The sequence below is a fragment of the Fulvia fulva genome, chromosome 2 (genome assembly GCF_020509005.1).
Source record: "Fulvia fulva chromosome 2, complete sequence".
NCBI classification, from domain to species: Eukaryota; Fungi; Ascomycota; class Dothideomycetes; order Mycosphaerellales; family Mycosphaerellaceae; genus Fulvia; species Fulvia fulva.
This window is the reverse complement of record NC_063013.1, coordinates 5,397,874-5,418,096: the sequence shown is the minus strand read 5'-3', so window position 1 is coordinate 5,418,096 and position 20,223 is coordinate 5,397,874. Positions and strand designations below refer to the sequence as shown.

The 20,223-nt window shown below is 49.6% G+C and overlaps 2 protein-coding genes across 2 annotated transcripts; one reads left to right on the top strand and one right to left on the bottom strand.

The window, feature by feature from the left end:
* Positions 1 to 16,581: 16,581 nt before the first annotated feature.
* On the bottom strand, positions 16,582 to 18,198 carry CLAFUR5_03422 (Nucleoporin NUP57; the record flags this gene model as incomplete). Its single annotated transcript, XM_047902570.1, has 1 exon — positions 16,582 to 18,198. The coding sequence occupies one exon, from the start codon at positions 18,196 to 18,198 to the stop codon at positions 16,582 to 16,584; it is 1,617 nt and encodes a 538-aa protein (XP_047758994.1).
* Positions 18,199 to 18,535: 337 nt separating this feature from the next.
* CLAFUR5_03421 (NADH-ubiquinone oxidoreductase) lies at positions 18,536 to 19,184 on the top strand (the record flags this gene model as incomplete). Its single annotated transcript, XM_047902569.1, has 4 exons — positions 18,536 to 18,555; positions 18,614 to 18,973; positions 19,039 to 19,111; positions 19,161 to 19,184. The coding sequence occupies 4 exons, from the start codon at positions 18,536 to 18,538 to the stop codon at positions 19,182 to 19,184; spliced, it is 477 nt and encodes a 158-aa protein (XP_047758992.1).
* Positions 19,185 to 20,223: the final 1,039 nt, after the last annotated feature.

Below are 20,223 nucleotides of genomic sequence, written 5' to 3'. Positions count from 1 at the left end.
TCGACCTCTCCTAGATCTTAGATAGCTACTACTATATAGTAACCTACTATAGGATCGAATATGAACTCGAGGCGTCGTTAGACTATATACTAGTTAGGACCTCTATTACGATATAGATATAATGTATACTAGTGAGAACCCCTAAGCTAAACTAGGGAAAGGCCTACTAGGCTAATATCTAGGCGTACCTTAATAACTCCGAGAGGCTAGTCTAGATCTCGTAGTAGTAATATAATAGTAAAGACGAGATAGACGAGGTAGTCTAAGGGTTAATAGACGAAATAAGAAAAGCGACCTTCCTTTACGTTCTACTTACCTAACTAACGATATAGTCTAAACTATACTAGACGCTAAAGTATACTACGGTAGTTAGAGAAGTAAGAAGAGCCCGCCGGGTATAGATAAGTAGCTATAGCGAGGAGGCCTAGAACGTATATAGGGAGGCATACTAATAGAAGAAAGCTATAATACGGAGGGAGAAAGTAGTCGGCTAGAGGGCTATAGTAGAAGAAATCGCCGGCAAGCTAGCGAGGATATAGAAGTTAGCGAAATAGGCCCGATAGGACCCTATATAGGGCCCCTCCTTCTCTATCCTAGCGCTATAATCGCCTAGTAGCCCGGTTAGCGACCCCGAGGCTAAGGCGCGTCTACTAGCTAGTAAGTTCTTCCCGCCCCTAGTCGAGGCTTATCTAAGCGATATAAACAGCTCTACTCCCCTAGCCCCTAGTATCGCGGTCTAATAGGAGGTGTCCGAGGGAGAAGTTGCCGCTATACTTAGGAAGTGTTAGGTTTGGTATAACCTAATGATATCACAAGATCAGAAGACCAAGCTCAATCGGGTTTGTTCTCGGGCCGATGGGAAGTTGAGGGAGGGTGATGAAGCAGTAGCTGTCTTGTCTCGCAGAGATCAAGTAGCAGTGAGGCAGAGGTTGTGTTGTGGTGTATTCCAAACAGTGATATTAAACAGTGAGTTGAACGCCTCGAAGCCATAAGGGATTCTCAGCGTTCCTAAATACAAAGGAGATCCCCTTATGCCCAGGGGTATTGCTTTCTTTGCTTTCCATCATTTCTGTGCTTTCTCTAGAAGGCGTACCGAGCGTAGAAATCGCTGCGAGCGAGCTGCAGCGGGAGTGCCCACTAGTTGGCTCGGCACCACGTGATCCGAAATCGGTTGGCTCGTAGGGTCCAGACGACTCGATCCGTAACACCATCCCCCTTCCAGTCTAGCTCGTCCCGAGCTAATCATAAGCTTGCGGGGTCTCTTCTATTCGTAGGTCGTTATGACCGTTTCTTCTCCTTCGCCATGCCAAAGGCGTCCTCTTCAAAACGCTCTTCCTCCGACGATCGCAAGCGTCTTGGAATTTTTATTCGCGCGAACGGCGAAATCATGCCTCGGGCATGCTCGAATTGTCGTCGTCTAGGTCGGGTGTGCAAGGTGCACGTAAGATCAGGTCGCTGCAGCGAGTGCAACATCCACGGGTTGAAGGGTTGTGACATTAAGATCACTGCGTCGGAATGGGAGAGGTTGAGCAAGGAGCGCGCAAAGCTGCTGTCCCAAATTCAAGATGCGCGTCTGGCTTCTGCCGCTGCGATGGATCGGGAGCGCGAGATCGTCGCGCGGGCTCGCGAGGCCACATCAACGGCTTTAGCGAAGGAGGAGCGGCTGGCGAAACAGCTGGAGCTGTTGGATCGTCGTGCGGATAATGCAGTGTCGGTTGCGGAGGCCAACGCTCTGGAGGCGGAGGCTGAGGAGCGCTCGTTATCATCTCTTCCGGAGGGGGTAGCTTCCCTGGGTCCCGAGCTTGCTTTGTCTCCATTTACTTGGGCAAACGACCCGTCCCTGGATTCCTCAGATTTCTTTGCTGGCGTCTCTGGGACCCTCCGGTTCGATCCTTCTTTATTTGTTGATCCTGGCGGAAGTGTCGCAGGAGCTGGCAGCAGTTCGTGAGGTTTTCTTCTGGCTCCCAGGTATTTTCTGATTCGTCGTATCCTTTCCATTTGACAAGGTATTTCTGACCCTTCTTGTCTAGGATTCTTTCGACTTCGAATTCGTCTTCTGCTTCCGGCTCGAAATGGAAGCTTTCTTGGCAAGGTGTTTTGGCGTCTGCGGGTTCCAGCTTGGAGATGTGGAAGACTGGATGGATTTTGGCGTCAGGTGGTAGTCGTAACCGGTAGTTGACTGGTCCTACGACTTTATCGATGAAAAATGGTCCGACCTTAACATGATCCAGTTTCTTGGTCTGTCTTCTCGTTCTCAGGTTTTTTGTGAGGAGATAGACCTTATCCCCCTTTTTTAGTAGAGGTGCCATTTTTCTTTGGTTTTGCCGTTGCTGAGACAATTTTTGTTGTGCATCTTCGATCGCTTTGCGTGCTTCCTTGTGCACCTCCTTGAGAGTCTCCGTCGTCACGATTGCTCTCTCGGCTTGTGGGTGAGATCCAGGTGTTCCGAACAGGTTAGGATCTTTGCCAAAGTTCGCATAGAATGGCGTCGTTGAAGTTGTCTCTGATTTGTGGTTGTTTAGTGCAATCTGCGCCACTGGCAGTAGTGAAACCCAGTTGTCTTGTGCGTAGTTAATGTAGTGTCTTAGGTATTGTTCCAGCGTTTGGTTCGTTCTTTCTGTTTGTCCATCGGTCTCTGGATGGTATGCTGTTGACAACTTGTGCTTGATCCCGATCGTTCCCATAAGTGTTTTCCAGTAGTTGGACGTGAAGAGCTTATCTCTGTCCGTGATGAATGTTTCCGGGAATCCGTGGTATCGGATCAATCTGTCTAGTACGAGGTATCCGAGCTGCTCTGCTGTATATGTCTCCGATGCAGGAATGAAGTGTGCATATTTTGTGAGTCTGTCGACCATGACCAGTATCATGTCGTACGTTTGTTTTGTGACTTGGTCTTTCGACAATGGGAGCTTTGTAATAAAGTCCATTGTAACTTCGTCCCATGGTTTCGTCGGTGGTGTCCTGAACTGTAGGTGACCGTACTTGGCGTGTCTCGCAGCTTTGTTTTGTTGGCAGTGTACGCATTGCTTAATGTAGCGTAATACTTTTTGTCTCATTTGTGGGAATGAGAAGCTACGTTGTATAAGGTCAACCGTCTTCGTAGTTCCAGGGTGTCCATAAGTTGGCTCGTCGTGATGTTGTTGTATACACTCTTCTTCTCGGTCCTTCGGTACTTGGTATTTTCCTTGCGATATAGGGAACTGTTCTTCCTTGTCGCCTAGGATCTGTACGATGTTGTTGAACTCTTTCGTGTTGGAACTGAGACTTCCATCGGGGTTCGTCTTAAGTATCTTGTGTTGCACTGGTTCTTTTCCTTCCATGTAGTCGCTTCGTCGGCTCAACGCGTCTGCGCGGCCATTCTCTGTTCCTGGAGTGTATTTGATTTCAAACTTGTACTGTCCTAGCAGCTCCGACCAGCGGGCTTGTCTTCGGGTAAGTTCTTTCGTCGTCGTGAAGTACGTAAGATTCTTGTGGTCTGAAAGAATCGTTAACTTCGGTGGGCCCTCGACGTACACTCTCCAATGTTGCATGGCAGCAACAATGGCTAGAAGCTCTTTGTCATGGATGTCGTAGTTCTGTTCCGCTGTGGTCATTTTTCGGGAATAATAGGCCACTGGGTGTCGTTTCCCCTCGTGTGTCTGTGTAAGACATGCGCCTATTGCCATATCGGACGCGTCGGTCTCGATGTGGACTTCCTTACTACCATCGAATAGTCGAAGCGTTGGGGCTGAAGCGCATTGTTCCTTGAGTTTCGTGAACGCTTCATGTTGTTCCTTTCCCCATTTCCAGCTGACGTCTTTTCTTGTAAGCATCGTCATTGGTGTTGCTGTCTTTGAGTAGTCCTTGATGAATTTCCGGTTGTAGTTGGCGAGTCCAAGGAACGATTGTACTTCCTTGACTGTCTTTGGTTCTGGCCATTCTCTGATTGACTGTGTTTTCGCAGGATCGATGGTGATTCCTGTTGTGCTGATGATGAAGCCTAAAAACTTGACTTGCTTCTTGTGGAACTCGCATTTCTCGGGTGCCGTCTTGAACCCGGCTCTGGTGAGTCGTTCGAAGACGTCCTGAACTTGCTTGGTGTGCTCCTGGAGGGATCCTTTTGTGTAGACCAGTATATCGTCCATGTACGCAATGACGCACACGTCGAGCAGGTCTCTAAGCGTTTCGTTGACAAGGTCCTGGCAGGATGCGGGTGCGTTGGTCAGTCCCATAGGCATGACCAAGAACTCGTAGAGTCCATATCTTGTTCTGAAGGCGGTTTTCCATTCTTCTCCAGCTGCCATTCGTATCGCGTAGAAGGCATCTCGTAGGTCAATCTTCGTGTACCAGTCCGATCCGGTTAATCTGTCTTGTGCTTCTTCGATGTTGGGTAGCGGATATCGGTTCTTGATTGTGATCTCGTTCAACTTTCGGTAGTCTTGTACGAGTCGTAGTTTCCCGTTCGGTTTTGGAACGAACATGCATGGAGTTCCTGCGCTCGAGGTGGATCGTCGTATCCATCCTTTGGCCAGCTTCTCCTTCAGCCATTCTCGTAAGGTTTGGAGCTCTTTCTCGGACATTTGGTATAGGGGTCCCCATGGAGGCTCTTTTCCTGGCTGAATGTTTATCTTGTGATCCCATGGTGCGTGTTTAGGTAAGGCGTTCTTGCCTTCCTCTTCTCGGAATAGTCGTGACCATCTGCGATATTCCTGAGGGATGTCTGGCTCCGATTTTCCAGTCATCTTCGATGGTGCGTTACTTCCATCCGTTCTGGTGATCTCGTGACCCAACTGCCCCAAGTCGGTGTCTATCCCAGTCGAAGGTGGTTCTTCTGTCCTTCTGGTCGGTGCAAGCTGTATCCTGTTTAGCTGTCTTACCTCATCCACCAGCGAACGCTGCCGCTGCGTAGGTTCAATAGCGATAACGCAATCGCATTGTTCAAATCTGAGTACTCCTGTTCTCCAGTCGATTACTGGGTTGTGCTTTCTCAACCAAGGTGTACCGAGTACAATGTCATGACTGGCCATGTCAGTGACATCCAGGGTAATTTCCTCGTGGTGCTGTTGGATTGCAAGTGGTAGCGGTATCGTCTCGCGCTCCACACTGGGTAAGGATGATCCGTCTACCGCGATCAATTCATAACCCTCTTTCTTTCTGCGGGTAGCTAGCCCGTGTCGTTTGACAAATGATTCGGAGGCGAAGTTCCCGCTCGCTCCGGAATCTATCATGGCATATGTCCGATGCCCATTGACGATAATCTTCGTTCGAAACACTGTAGTCGATGCTTGAGCCTTTTCTGTGTTGCATAACTCCTTTCGGTCGCTCATTCCTGAGGAGTCGATCCTTTTCCCTGTTCGTATGTGGAACGTCGTGCTTCGTGTCTCGAGGCCTCCGCTTGAACCTGGCGCGAGCCTTTCTGTGTCCACACCTGTAGTCGGTGACGTTCCTGGATCTTCTGCGTTTCTGAGTAGAGAGATCGTACGTGTTGTACGGCGTGTCGTAATTCGTTCGATACGAATGTTCCTGACGGTGTAAGGTATCCTGGTCCTATCATATGGCTTCCTATCGGTGGTCTCTCGATGACAGCTGTTGCTAGGTTCTCGGTGACGCTCACAGCTGGGTATGTCCATACCACTGCCCGTAGCGTGTCGAGGGTCTTGTCGAACTCAATTGGGTGTAGCATTCGCCGTCCCGATATTTTCGGTAGGAATTCTTCATGCCTTCTCTGTAGATGTACGATCATGTCGAATAGCTTCTTAGGTGCATCAATCGTGAAGGTCAACTGTTCGTTGTCGTCGTCAGTGTCGCTCTCTTCTCCTTCGGAGGAATCTTCTTGGCTTGATTCTTCCGGATCCTGGTCTTCTTCGATCGTATCCAGCCCGGTGGTTTCTTGACGTTCTTGTGGTTCCGGTGACCACGATCCATTCCATCCTGGGTCCTGGTTTTCCTTGTCGTCGTCGTCGAAGCAGGATTCGTCGATGTCCACTTCTCGGAGCGTAGCGTCTTGCCTATGCGTCGCTCCCAGGGTTCCTCGCGGTTGCTGAGGCCAATACCCTGCTCCAGCCTTTGCGGAGTAGTGAACTTGACACGAGTCTTGGTAACAGAATCGCCAATGAAGGCTTCCATGACCATTTCGAGATTCGGATTCGATCTCGTAATCGACTCTTCGTGCCATCATGTTGAACTGTTGTGGTCGGTTCTGCAGTCCGAATGGAATGACCTCCATTCGCTGCCCATGGTATCCTCCTCGTCCTTGTGAGGGGTCCAGGAGAGGCTTCGTGCTTCTGTTGCTAGCTCTCTCCTCCACTCTCTGAGTATAGTCGGTATCTCCCGGAGATCCAACACTGCTCTCAGATTTACTAGTTCGGGGTTGCATCATGTTGAACTGTTCGCGGCGCACCATATTCTTACCGCGGCAGTCCCTTGCTAGGTGGCCAGGTTTGCCACATCCATAGCAGGTTCGTGTTTCTCTTCCTGAACTCGGGGGTCTTCCTTTCCCCTTGCTGTTCCTGATCTTGCGACCTTTTTCGGTAACGTCGAGCTCCATTGGTTGAGGTCCGTAATATGGTTTGTTGTTAGGCTTGTGGTTGTAGTTGTCGTTGAAGCCTTTGTTATGGTTGTCGTAGCCTGGTGTGTATCCGGCCTTTCCGGATACCTTGGAGTCGTATCGTCGTTCCATAGCTCTTTCGTAGAGCTTGTCGTCAAGATCAATCGTGACTTGGACTAGGTCGCCTAAGCCATCGATCCTCCGACCGTCCCTCATTAACTCATCCTTGACATGCTCCTTCAGTCCTCGTCGGTACATGACCTGAAGTGCTTCGTCGTCCCAATCGGTAAGTTGTGCGTACTCCTGGAATTTGGCAGCGTACTCGGCGGTGGATGTCTTCTGAGTCAAGTGCTGAATTACACGAACGGCAGTGGCAATCTCGTTGGAGACCCCAAAGACGCTCTTCATAGCATGCTTGAGATGATTGTAAGACTTGAAGACTCCGTCGGCATTATCTTCTCCATTGCTGTCCAGGTACTTCCTAAGGAATGGTTTGACCCAATGCTGTGCTCGTCCTCGAAGAAAGGTAGTGGCAAAGACAGGCTTGAGGTTCTCAGCCATGGAGTTGAACAAGAAGTACATGTCCATCTGAGCAACCCAAGTGTCGAACTTGTCTCGGTCGCCATAGTAGAAATCTGGCTTGCCAATCTTGAGGGTGTCGTTGCCTGTATGAGTAGCCAAGGCATTGATAGCATCGTTCGCGGTCTGAGGTCGTCGGGCTCTGCTTGCTTCACTGGGGGCGGGTGTTCCCCGGTCACTCTGTCGATCTCCCATCGTAGAGGGCGTTCAAAGCTGTTAGGTTTGGTATAACCTAACGATATCACAAGTCAAGAAGACAAGCTCAATCGGGTTTATTCTCGGGCCGATGGGAAGTTGAGGGAGAGTGATGAAGCAGTAGCTGTCTTGTCTCGCAGAGATCAAGTAGCAGTGAGGCAGAGGTTGTGTTGTGGTGTATTCCAAACAGTGATATTAAACAGTGAGTTGAACGCCTCGAAGCCATAAGGGATTCTCAGCGTTCCTAAATACAAAGGAGATCCCCTTATGCCCAGGGGTATTGCTTTCTTTGCTTTCCATCATTTCTGTGCTTTCTCTAGAAGGCGTACCGAGCGTAGAAATCGCTGCGAGCGAGCTGCAGCGGGAGTGCCCACTAGTTGGCTCGGCACCACGTGATCCGAAATCGGTTGGCTCGTAGGGTCCAGACGACTCGATCCGTAACAGGAAGTTACTAGCGAAGGAAGCCCCGGGGCCGGATAGGATCCTAAACGAGCTACTAAAGAAGTATAGAGATTAACTAGCCCTAGTAGTTATAGCGATCTTTAACGCCTACCTATAGACCGGATACTACCCGATAGTATTTAAATAATCGACGATAGTAGTCCTACGTAAGCTATAAAAGGAAGACTATACGTAGGTAAAGTCGTACCGCCTAATTACGCTCCTTAATACTCTTAGGAAGGCGCTTAAGAAGCTAGTTATAACGAGACTCTTTAAGGCGGTAGAGGAATACTCCCTACTCCCGGACACCTAGATAGGTACGCGCCTATAGCGATCGACGCTATCCGTAATAGAACTTATTACCTCTTAGGTAAAGGCTATCTAGTATAAGAATAGGGACAAGGTAGTATCTTACTTAGTCTAGACATATCGGGAGCCTTCGACTATATATTTTACCCGCGGCTACTCTATATCCTAAGGTCGAAAGGACTTCCTAAGTAGCTTATTAACTTCGTACGGTCCTACCTCCAAAACCGTAGTACGTTAATCCTAGTCGGTTAGTATAAAAGCCTATTTCAAGCAGTCTATACTAGAAACCTATAAGGCTTAACGCTAGTACCTATCCTATTCCTCTTCTTTATAGCGACGCTACTCCTAGCCCTAGAATCCTAGAACACCGCTACGAGCGGCTTCGTAGACGACACGAATATCCTAGCGTAGTCTTTCTCGACTAAGGAGAACTATAGGCTACTAGAAGAGAAATATAAGATCTACGAGGACTAGGCTAGGAGGTATAGGGCTCGGTTTGCCCTAGAAAAGTACAATCTAATATACTTTACGCGCCGGCTACGGTTCTATAATATATAAGCTTCTATCTAGATAAAGGGGCACACGACTAACCCGGCAAATCAGCTTAGGATCCTCGGACTATAGGTGGACCCGGCGCTACGGTAGAGGAAGCACGTATAGGCAATATTACGGAAAGCTGAACAGAATATAGCATCATACTAGAGGCTTACTACGTCTATATAGGGGGCGGACTTCCGGTAGTTACGACTTCTATATACGGCTATTATACGGCCGGTCCTTACCTATAGTAGCCAAGTGTAGTCCTTAGGCGAGAGGGCCTACCTATCGAAGGGACTCGTCGCGCCGCTAGCGAAGATCCAAAACTCATACCTAAGGAAGGTCACCGGGGTATATAAGTCGACACTAACGAGGATGCTTAAGCACGAGACCGCTATACCGCCGATCGACCTATATATCTAGGGACTACGGACCTCCTACTTAGGTAAGTCGGTATAGTACCTAGTATAGAAGGTCATCGCTAGTGTAGTCGTAAGGGCCCGCGAATTAGTACTAGCGTATAGGGGCATTTGACCCGGAAACGAGCCGAACTACCGGGTAAGGGACGAATAGCTAGCAATACAATAGGAAGGTAAGAAATCGTTTATAGAGCAACTATAGAAAGAGAGGTAGAACAACCAGGTTGTAGGGTATAGTAGACGCCCTTAGCTAGCGGGACAATCTAAGGAATGGTTAGCTACAAAATCCGCGGTCAAGCACCCCCCGAAGCTTATCTACTACCGCCTTACGAGGGTATAGAGTAGTATAGTAACCTAACTACGAAGCGAACATATCGGCCTCTAGGGGTACCTATTATAGAGGAAGGTTCTAGGATACACGAATACTAGCTACCCCTACGGCTATCGCTCCTAGAACGTACGGCATATACTCCTCGTCTGTCCGAGGTAGTCGCTAGGAAGGGGGGAGTAGATAGTAAAGGCGAGGAACCGGACGATTAGGGCACTTCTTAATAACGCTAAGGACCTACGGCGTATTACAAACTAGATACTAGAGAAGGGCTAGCTAGAACAGTGTCGCCTAGTAGGAGTAGTATAGGAAGAGAGGACACGGCGTAGCGCGACGAGACCGGCTAGGAGCGGGGGCTAACGGGGTAGTAACATAGACTACGTACGTTTAGAGGGAAAGCTAATCTAGATAAGGAGAAGTCGGGGGCGGGAAGGGTTTTCACCTATTCGGGTTTCCCTTTATATATAACAATAGATATATACCTATATAGGCCGAATAGGGTCCTAGAATAGGGGAATAACAAATCTAATCTATTATTGTTACTACTACCTCCGCCGCCGCCGCCTCTACTAGTAGCTTAGAGTCGAGTTTTTAGATCGTTAACCTCCTTCTATAGAGTCTAGTTCTTAGCTTCGGCATCCTATACCTTCTTCTTTCTATTTTCGAAAATCTCGCTAAATTACTTATATAGGTTATTAGCCTCCCTATACTTCTTCTCTACCTCTTATAACTTTACTAGGTTATAATCCTTCTTACTCTTTAGGTCTATAGCTATCTTCTATATTATAGCCTCATATACGTAGAGAATATATGTCGCGGGATATACGGTATCAATAGAGGCGTGACACGATGATAGCGATCGCAGGAAATGACCAGGAGCAGGAGAGTAACGAGTGGAAGGAGGTCTGCAGGAAGGCAGAAACAATGGCAATGGCAGGAGATGGCGAGCACCCAGAAAGAGCACTTAAGGGGATGATTTTGGAGCTCCTTGGAGGGCTAAAGGCACTAAGGAGCCAAACAGGACAGATCATTAACAGGACAGTAGCAGCAGCAGCAAAGAAGAGGACACAGGAAGGCCAGAAACTAAGCCAACCAACCTGGGCAGCAGTTGCATCCCAAAACCCTCCCCCCCAGAAAACAGCTATCAAGGTCTACATTTCCGACCAGCAAGAGCAGAAAGAGATTGAGGGCCTGTCAGGCAAGGAGATCATACAGAAGATTGGGATACAAGGCATCATTGGAGCCAGGAAAGAGAAGGGAGGTGTCCTTAAGCTGTTCACAGCACAGGAGCAAGACAGGAAGAGGCTAGAGACACAGAAGGAGTGGACAGTCAAACTAGGCAAGACGGCTAAGGTCTCACACCAACAAAATATGGTTATTGCCCATGGGATGACCACAAAGTTTGACATTGAAGGAGACCTTAAGAGGCTGCAGGACCAGAACCAGGCTGTATGCCCAGGGCTACAGATCACAAAAGCAGCATGGGTCAACAGAAAGACAAAGGACACAAAGAGAGAGTCTTCTCTAGTGCTCTGGATAGGCACTGTAGAACAGGCAAACACCGTGCTTGACAAGGGCATCTTCTGGGAATGCGAAAGAATGGACACAGAAATCCATAGAAGCACCCACAGACTACTGCAATGTTTCAAGTGCCAACAGTATGGTCATATCTCTACTAGATGCCCAAGCCAAAAGGACACTTGTTCCCACTGTGCTGGTAGCCACAAAGTACAGAATTGCACAGCCCCAAAGAGTGAAGCCAGATGTGCATGCTGTGGAAAGAAACACCCTTCCTGGTCCCAAGACTGCACAGCTAGGATTGAGGCAAAGAGGAGGGCAAGAGAAGCCAGGATCAACACCCCTATCAGATTCCAGACAGGGACAATCACCCAAGAACCCCTAAGGACTGTCTACAACCCTCTGAAAAGAGGCAGAACAGAAGAGACCACACAGGCCCAAGGCCACCCTGCTATGGGTAGACCAAAATCAATTGTGGTTGCAGGAAGAGACCCGTCACAAAGCAGGCTCAACCTTACCACAATCCCAAATAGCAGCCAGCAGCAGGAAGCACGAGAAGACCAGCAGGAGACCAGCATGGATGAGTCATGATTGAGACACCTAATCTTACCACTATCCAGTACAACGTCAACAAAAGCCAGCACAAGGTCCAGAGAAGCTTTCTCCAAGCACTGGACCCAAAGAAACACCTAGTTATTGCAGTCCAGGAACCTTGGATCAACAGCAAATCTAACAGACCATCTACTGCTAACGACCCAAGGTATCACACACTCCTAGCCAAACAAGGCACCCCTAGAACATGCATGTACATCAGCAAAGAGATGGCAACAGACAGCTGGGAACAAATCCAACAGGAAGGGGGAGACATCACCTCAGTCAGACTCAACACCAACCAAGGCAGCATCCACATCCACAGTGTATACAACCCACCCCCCAGCTCCAGAAGCAGCACCCAGCTGGGCACACTACAACAGCTGCCAGACATCCTGCAGAGTGACTCCCAACACATCGTGCTGGGAGACTTCAACTTGCACCATCCTACATAGGGATCAGACTTTGCACCTGCCCATCACTTCCTAGCTAACAGACTCCTCTCCACTACCCAAAGCAACAACATGCACCTAGTTACCCCAAAGGGCCTAACTACCTGGTCACAGAGAGCAAGCTCAAGCACCATTGACCTGTGCTTTGCATCACATGACCTGCAGCAGAAGGTCACTAGATGCTGGGTTAACCAGGACTTGGAGTCCTCATCAGATCACCTCCCAATTCAGGTGGAGTTTGAAACACAGACACAGCAGGAAGGAGACCTAGAACCTCAGCTGGCCTGGAAGGCAGCCAACTGGGAACAGATCAGACAAGACCTGGAACAGAAGCTAGCTGGACTAGAGACCAGGAGACTGGAAACAGCCTTAGACATAGACCAAGCAGTGGCAGAACTGGTTAGAACAATGCAGGAAACTGCGGCAGCCCACACCAGAGAAAAGAAACAGTCACTGTACCAGAAGCCATTCTGGACAAAGGAATGCTCAGAGAAGGTCAAGGCAGCCAGGCAGGCCAGGAGAGCCCTTACCCAGAGCCACTCCCAGGAAGCATGGGACAGATACAACCAGGCAACCAGAGACAAGAAGGCCCAGATCAAGAGGGACAAGATGCTGGAGTGGAGGTCAACAGTTGGATCCATTACCCAGAATCCTGAGAAGATGTGGAAACTAGCAAAGTGGGCAAGACAACCCACACAGGACAGAAACATGCTGCCCCAGTTTCCAAACATTAAAGACCAGGAAGGAGTAATCCAACACACTCTCCCAGGAAAGGCACAGGCATTGGGGAAACATTTCTTTGGCACACAGGTAGAAGCTGACCTGCAGGATCTGGAGGGCAGTGTGTATCCAACACCACTAGAGCAATCCTGCACAGTGGGAGAGGGAGAGATCAAGAGCATCATTAAGACACTCTCAGGAAACAAGGCCCCAGGACCAGATGGGATTCCAAACTTGTTCATTAAGACATGCAAGGACCAGATCTCCCCTGCACTGTCAAACATCTTTTCACAGTGCATGGCCCAAGGACACTGCCCTAAACACTTCAAGGAGTCACTGACTGTGGTCTTGAGAAAACCACAGAAAGAGGACTACACAAAGCTAAAGGCATACAGACCTATTGCCTTACTCAACACACTAGGCAAACTCCTGGAAAAGATCATAGCAGAAAGGCTGACAAACCTAGCTGAAGAACATGGAATCCTTCCTGAAGAACAGATGGGAGGCAGGAAACAAAGATCAACACTAACAGCTGTGGAACTTATCACAGAGCAGATCAAGACCCTATGGCACTTTGGGAACAACAAAGCAGCCACACTCCTCTCACTAGACATATCAGGAGCCTTTGACAATGTCTCACACCAGAGGCTGATCCACATCCTGAAACAGAAGGCTATCCCTAACTGGACAGTCCAGTTTATCCAGTCCTTCCTCAGAGGCAGAACCACAAGACTAAGACTGGGCAGATATAAATCTGACAGCATGCCTACAGAGACAGGAATCCCACAGGGATCAACAATGTCTCCAATCCTGTTTCTCCTCTTTATGGCAGACCTGCCAGCAAAGCTAAACTCCAGAAACACATCAGCCTCAGGGTTTGTAGATGACACAAACATCCTAGCCTGGTCAGACAGCACAGAAGAGAACTGCAGAATCTTGCAGAAGAAACACAAGGAATGTGAGGAATGGGCCAGGAAACATGGAGCCAGATTTGCCCCAGAGAAGTATCAACTCATCCACTTCAGTAGAGCCAGAAACAGACACAATATGCAAGCCCCAATCACTATTCAGGGACACACAACAGAACCCTCAAGTGAATTAAGGGTGCTAGGAATATGGATGGATCCAAAGCTCAGCTGGGGACCACAGGTCAAGAAAGCACAGGCAAGAGCAGACAACAACAGGCAATCAATTAACAGGCTTACAGCCTCCACATGGGGAGCCACATTTGCGAAAGCAAAGGTTATGTACAAGGCCATTGTGAAGCCAGCCATGCTATATGGAGCCCAGATCTGGTCAGCCCAAGACAAGATCCCAAAGAGAATTGCAGATCCCATCAGCAGAGCCCAAGCCTCCTGTCTGAAAAAGGTGCTTGGAGCATACAAGTCAACTCCAACAAGGGTGGTCGAAATGGAGTCTGGCTCCCCACCAGCCAAGCTCTACCTTCAAGGGTTGAGATACCAGTATGCAGGAAAGACGTCTGCATACCCAGCCCAGCTAGTAATCCAGAAGGCAGTCAACAAAATCAGGAGCCAGTGCACAAGAAGGCACAGACAAGCAAGACCCAATCCAGCCCCACAGAAGCAGCAGGACCTGCAGAAGTTCAAAGAACTAACAGAACAGCTGCACCTAGCCCAGCAGGAACAGGACAGAAGGGCTCAAGGGAGAGGATCAGCAGCCAGCCAAGGGAAGAAGCAACAGTCTCTAGCTGAAAGGATAGCAGGACTCCTCTGGAAGACTGAATGGACAAGAACCCCACAGAGGCCAGGAACCCCAAAGGCACTCCAACAGTTTGGTAGCCACAACTACCTACTGTACTCAGACCTGACCAGGTCAGAAGCAAGCATAGCAATACAAATCCGCTCTGAACACATCGGAGTCAGGGCATACCTGCATCAGAGAAAAGTCCCAGGTATCGAAGACAAGAGTTGCCCATGCGGCTACCTGTCCCAGAATGTCGAACATAGACTTCTGGTTTGCAAAGAATGGAGTACAGGGAGAGGTGAATGGAGGGCAAGGGCAAGGAACAGAAACTTCCAAGCCATGATCAGCAATAAGGGAGACCTCCAGAGAATTACAAGGTGGATCATCCACCAAGGATTTTTGGAGCAGTTCTCTCTTACTAGGGAAACAGAGAGATGGATTGAGGAGAGAAAGAAGGAGGAGGAGAGCAGGAAGAGGGGGACAACTCTAGGGTTGCAGACAAGGTAGTCAGAGGCTAACCACCATGACACTAGTGCACCCTAATGGAAGGAAAACTGAGAACTCATGGCAAGGAAGCTATTAGAGAAGGAGAGGAGGTTTTTACCTAGGAATAGGTTTCCTACCTTATGCAGTAACATATATAGACATAAACCCGCATGGGCCGGAGGGCACCACAACGGGTAAATGAATCATCTATCTATCTATCTATATTATAGCCTCCTCGCTTCGTAGTATCTTATAGGTACGGTTATACTCGGTATATAGCGTAGTATACTAGGTGTTCTAGAGGTTATTAGCTCGCTCTATTATATCGAGTTGTCTACCTTTAGTGATCGCTATATTTACTACCTATAGTACGAAGTCGTAGGTAGTCTTTGGGTACTAGGATATAAGGGTCGTAAGTTTATCTAGTATAATATTCTAGTATTTGGATATGAGAATATACTCTACCTCGTCGAGTAATAGGTACACCTCGTCTAGGTCGCCGCCTAGGTTCTCTTCGAGCTTAAGCTCGAACAGTTCTATAAAGTCAATCTTACTACCGTCTTCTTACTCAAAGGCTTTCTAGTAAGCTTTATTAATTTCCTATTATAGCGCGACACCGGTATCTACTATAACCCGCCGGTTATCGTCCTATATCTAACTCTAAGGAAAAGAGGAGAGGTCGGGGAAAAGAGATGTATACTACTTGTCTTTACTCTTAGGCTTTAGTAGCGGTAGTATACCGCCGTTCGTCTATAAAGTTATATTGTCTAGGTTTGGGGGAGGCGTAACGAGACCTATTTCCTAACTATCTACGAGCGCGCGACTACCTACTAATAATGTCGCCGCGTTACGTTCTCTAGGCATTTACGCGCTATACGCCTTACTATATTCTATATTCTAATACGACTCTACGCGTTCTTCGAGTTCTATAGTTCTGTCTATTCCTATTACTACGCGTCCCTTACCTAGATCCGCGATCTAGGTAGGGTAGTAGAACAAACTATAAGGGCGCGCGTACCGTAGGGTCCGAATAAGAGAGTTATTATTCTACGAAGCTACGAAAGAGGAGCGCGAGGCGCGGCGAAGTTATAAAGTAAAGTAAAGCCGTGCTAACCCGATACAAAAGCTCCGCGGTTCACCCGGGCCGACGTAGCTATAGTGAGGGGTCGCGGGCTGCCCGTGACAGATAGCGCGATATTAGGAGAATAAGATAATATCGATAGGTAGGTAGAATAGAAAGTAGGTAAATAGGCGAAAATTAGCTACCTAGCGCTAAGAGTAGCTTTACCGCAAATTGATTAATATTCAGCTATTATATTAGTAAGTCTCGGAGTTGCCGAGGAACAAGGTATTGCTAGTCGTTACCAGAATACAGACCACCTCGATGTTGACCACTGATTCCCGAGATCGCCGATACCCTTGTATCCACTAGGATTCCCAGGCAGAGAATAACGTTCCGGCACAGACAGATGCCCGCATATGAACGGTCTAGGAGCTGGATGTCTCGGCAAGAGATCGGCCTGAGTCCATGATCACTCATAGCATTGCCCAGATACGGAGTGCGGCGCGCGCGCTGAAATGCAACAGATTCGGCAGATCCATTGTGTTCTTGATAGAAGGCTAGTGGCATTCAAGGCATGCAAGTATACCATCAATCTAAACGGCCTTCATCATGCCACCATCAACGCCTTGCTCGTAGCACACTCATGCTGTTTCCAGAAATGCAACGCCATCCATGCCCATGGGGAGCGCCAGCAAGCAAAGCAAATGGCGACCCTACCGTCTCCTCTGCGACGCATCCCACTCCGCGTACTCGTTCTTCACATCCTCCAGCTCTTTGTTTAAGTGCTGCAACTGCTCGTCGTAATCTTTCAGGATCTCCTTCGTCTTCGCGAGGACGCTCTCTGGTACGCCATTCGCTTTCGGGTTCTGACCTTGGCGGGTCTGCTGATCGACCTGCGCCGTGACCCTCTTCCCTTCTTCTTCCAGCCAACTCGTCCTCTCGCGCAACGTCACCATCCTCGCCCAGATCTCATCTTCGCGGCCGGCGGATCCTGGATCCATGACCCGCTTCTCCAACGCAATCAGTGTCTTCCGAAGTCCTTCTTCTGCAGCATCCAGAGCGTAACCCCGGTTCCTCAGCACCTGAACCTTCACCGCGAGCCTCAGACACCGCTGTGAGAGCACCTGGTGCTGCTTCTTTGCAGTCTCTATCCGGACGGTCATTCTCTGCTGATGCGCATCCATCACTGCTGACAGAGAGTTGTTCATCTCATGCAGCCGCACTCGCATCTCTTCCACGATCTTCGCTTGTGTCTCGACTCGTCTGCCCATCGCCTCGAACCCTTTGCACATGATAGGCACATATGCCAAGGTTGCGACTTCCTGCCCGTCGACTTTAGGCGGATCGGGCTTTTGGCTCAACGCCTCTTCCCAGCTCTGCTCGTCCTCGCCGAGAGATACATTTGGATAGAAGAAGGGCGCGTACTCCTTGGGTACTGCATTGTAGAGGTATGTCTTGAGCGTAGTCGTGGCTGGGTTTTGTCCGTCTCCGTCCGGATTCCACTTCTTCCAGACTGTGGTGATCTGATCTTTGATGCTCTTCTCGTTGGGTTGTGATACACCTCCCATCTGCAGCTTCTGGAGCTGCACTGAGCTCATGGTATGACCGGAGTGACCGACTTGAACTGTTGGTTGATGCCACATTGATCCGGAAAGGTTCTGCTGTTGCTGCTGTTGCGACTGGATGAGCGGTGCGGCGCCGAAGAGAGAGCCGCCTGCATTCTGATTCTGAGTGTTGTTTTGCTGAGTGTTGCCGAAGATTGAACTTAAGCCGCCGCTCTGGTTTTGGTTCTGGTTCTGGTTCTCGTTGGTGTTATTGAACATGCCCCCTCCGACTCCGGTGTTCGGCCTTGCACCAAAGAGTCCACCTGCATTGTTCTGTGCGGTCTGATTCTGATTTTGAGTGGTGCTCGCACCAAACAATCCACCTCCACCAGTGGTCTTGTTTGTTGTCGCAGCTGACCCAAACAGTCCTGTCGCTGGCTTGTTCTGCGTGGTGCTTGTTCCGAACGGTCCTGTGTTGCCGGTCTGGTTCTGGTTCTGATTCTGCACAGTGCTTGACCCGAACAACCCTCCTGTGTTTCCCGTCTGGTTCAGACCATTGCTATTGTTGAACAGCCCTCCTCCGGTGTTACCACCCTGATTTTGGTTCTGGGTGTTGTTATCCGCGTTGTCAAAAAGGCCTCCTCCACCACTGTTGTTCTGCGCTGTGCTCGACCCGAACAAGCTCGCCCCAGTATTGCCAGCATTCGTGTTAGTCGCAGAGCCAAACAGTCCGGTACCGCCTTGCTGGTTGTTGTTGGCAGTCGCGCCGCCAAACAGGCTGCTCATGTTTACTGTTTGCGACTTGCTCGTAGTTGGGTTTATTGCGTGCTTTCGTATCAGCAGAGGATGGTTCGAGATGAAAGAATGACGAGGAAGCCCACGAGACATATGCGACCGGGTGAATGGCGCTCGACAGTGTATCGCGATGGTTTGGGTCGTTCCTTCCTCCACTCTCAGCAGATTCCAAGTGAAGCGACTCGCAGATGCACGATCCGACCAATCGGCTCACTCCGAAGTTCCTGCCTCAGCAGCCAAGATCTCCGCGACTGCGACCTCATGAAGCTCGCCGGCAACGCTCTGTGAACCATTGTCGGCTCTCACTAAGCTACAATCACTGCCCACCATGTCGCAAAGACAGCCACGGTACGCACGAAGATACAGTACTGCTCACGCGAAGTAATGTTGTTGACACACCCTCCAGCTTCAATCAGCAGGTCCTCATCGACACGACTCCCCTCCCCGATAACATCCCCAAAGTCCAAGAGATTGGATCCTCCTCAGCACCTCTTCTTTCCGCTTCCTACTTCATCGGCGCACGATGCAGAGCATACAACGATGACTTCATGCAATGCAAGGACCAATCGAATGGCAAGGGCGAGACGGAGTGTTTGAAGGAAGGCAGGAAGGTCACACGATGCGCTGCGGGCGTTATAGATGACATCAACAAGAGCTGTCTGGAGTCATTCAGAAAGCATTGGGAGTGCTTGGATGACAACAACCAGCAGCTGTGGCAGTGCAGAGGGGCGGAGAGGAGTTTGAACAAGTGTGTGTTTGACAATTTGTACGTGAAGGACGAGGCAGAGGTCCGGCGAACAGGTGGAAGATGAAGTGCTGACTCTGGTACAGGAAGTTGGAGAAGAAGATTCCCGGCGCCCCAGAGAACGAGACGCCAGTGCACCTGCGGAAGAGGCAGATATATGTAAGCATACATTTCTCGATGAACATGAGGCTTCGACTGACAACCACAGGCACACTCAGTATTCGGCCAGTAGACAGCATAGACGAATGCAGCGCTTGTACAGTACTGCTCGAGGATGGTACCCTAACACCGAGCTCAAGGCTTGGGGCCTACGGTGACTGGCCAGCACTTGTAACATGACGACCATCAACTCATTGTGCCGAGACTTGCCTCCTATGCCTTCGAACTCGCTACTGTGAGGTCTTGTTCCGTAGATTGCGTTGGCTACTGGTCCATACATGTGTTAGAATAGCTCAACCGCAAGATCCAGGACACACGAGCACTAACCCACGGGCACGTATACCATGAGCAGACTCTACTCAGCACTTTGAGATATACTGATGTGACCAGTGTTGAGGCAGAGCAACAAGGAGCCTCCTGCTCCTCGAGTCCAGACACTTCGACGCGCGCAAATGGGATTGGCTCGGGTTAGGCACATTGGCTCTGCCATCTCTTCCGCGGTCAAGCGCTCTCATGCTTGTTCGCTGCACCTGGCTTGGCAACGTGCTTGCAATATGCTACTTCACTCCGCTTATCTGTGTCCATTTGTTCCATCACGCAAATCCGCGACTACCACCAGCACAAGCAGCGATACTGCCAGTCGCAACCAATATCGCCGTCGAGTTAATGAATCGCAGGGGACGCATCGGCGAAGTCCCTCCTACCGCACAGAGTAATGACAACATAGGGCCACCCCGTCTGGTGCGCAGTCATCTCACGCTAAGAGAGAGATACATCGCACAGCCGCCCAACTCACCCCTCAAAGTGCACCTGAGACTTGAGGGATTCGAGTGGCGGTCTGACACCAATGCACTGATGATAGCAATCGCAATCGATGACGGCACACCCGTCCATCGGTCAGACCATCGATACACGCAAATGCATCTGTTGCGCAAGCAGGTAACGCGGATCAAGAAAGTGAACCGTCCAGTGTACCCAGGATCGCTCGAAGAGGTTGAAGTCGAGATCGAGGTCGAAGATCGGGTATACGACTTCAATGCAACAACCACATGGGACAATAACGGAGCCCATGCACGGCCTGCAGAGTATAGGGTGCCCCCGGTGTATGATCA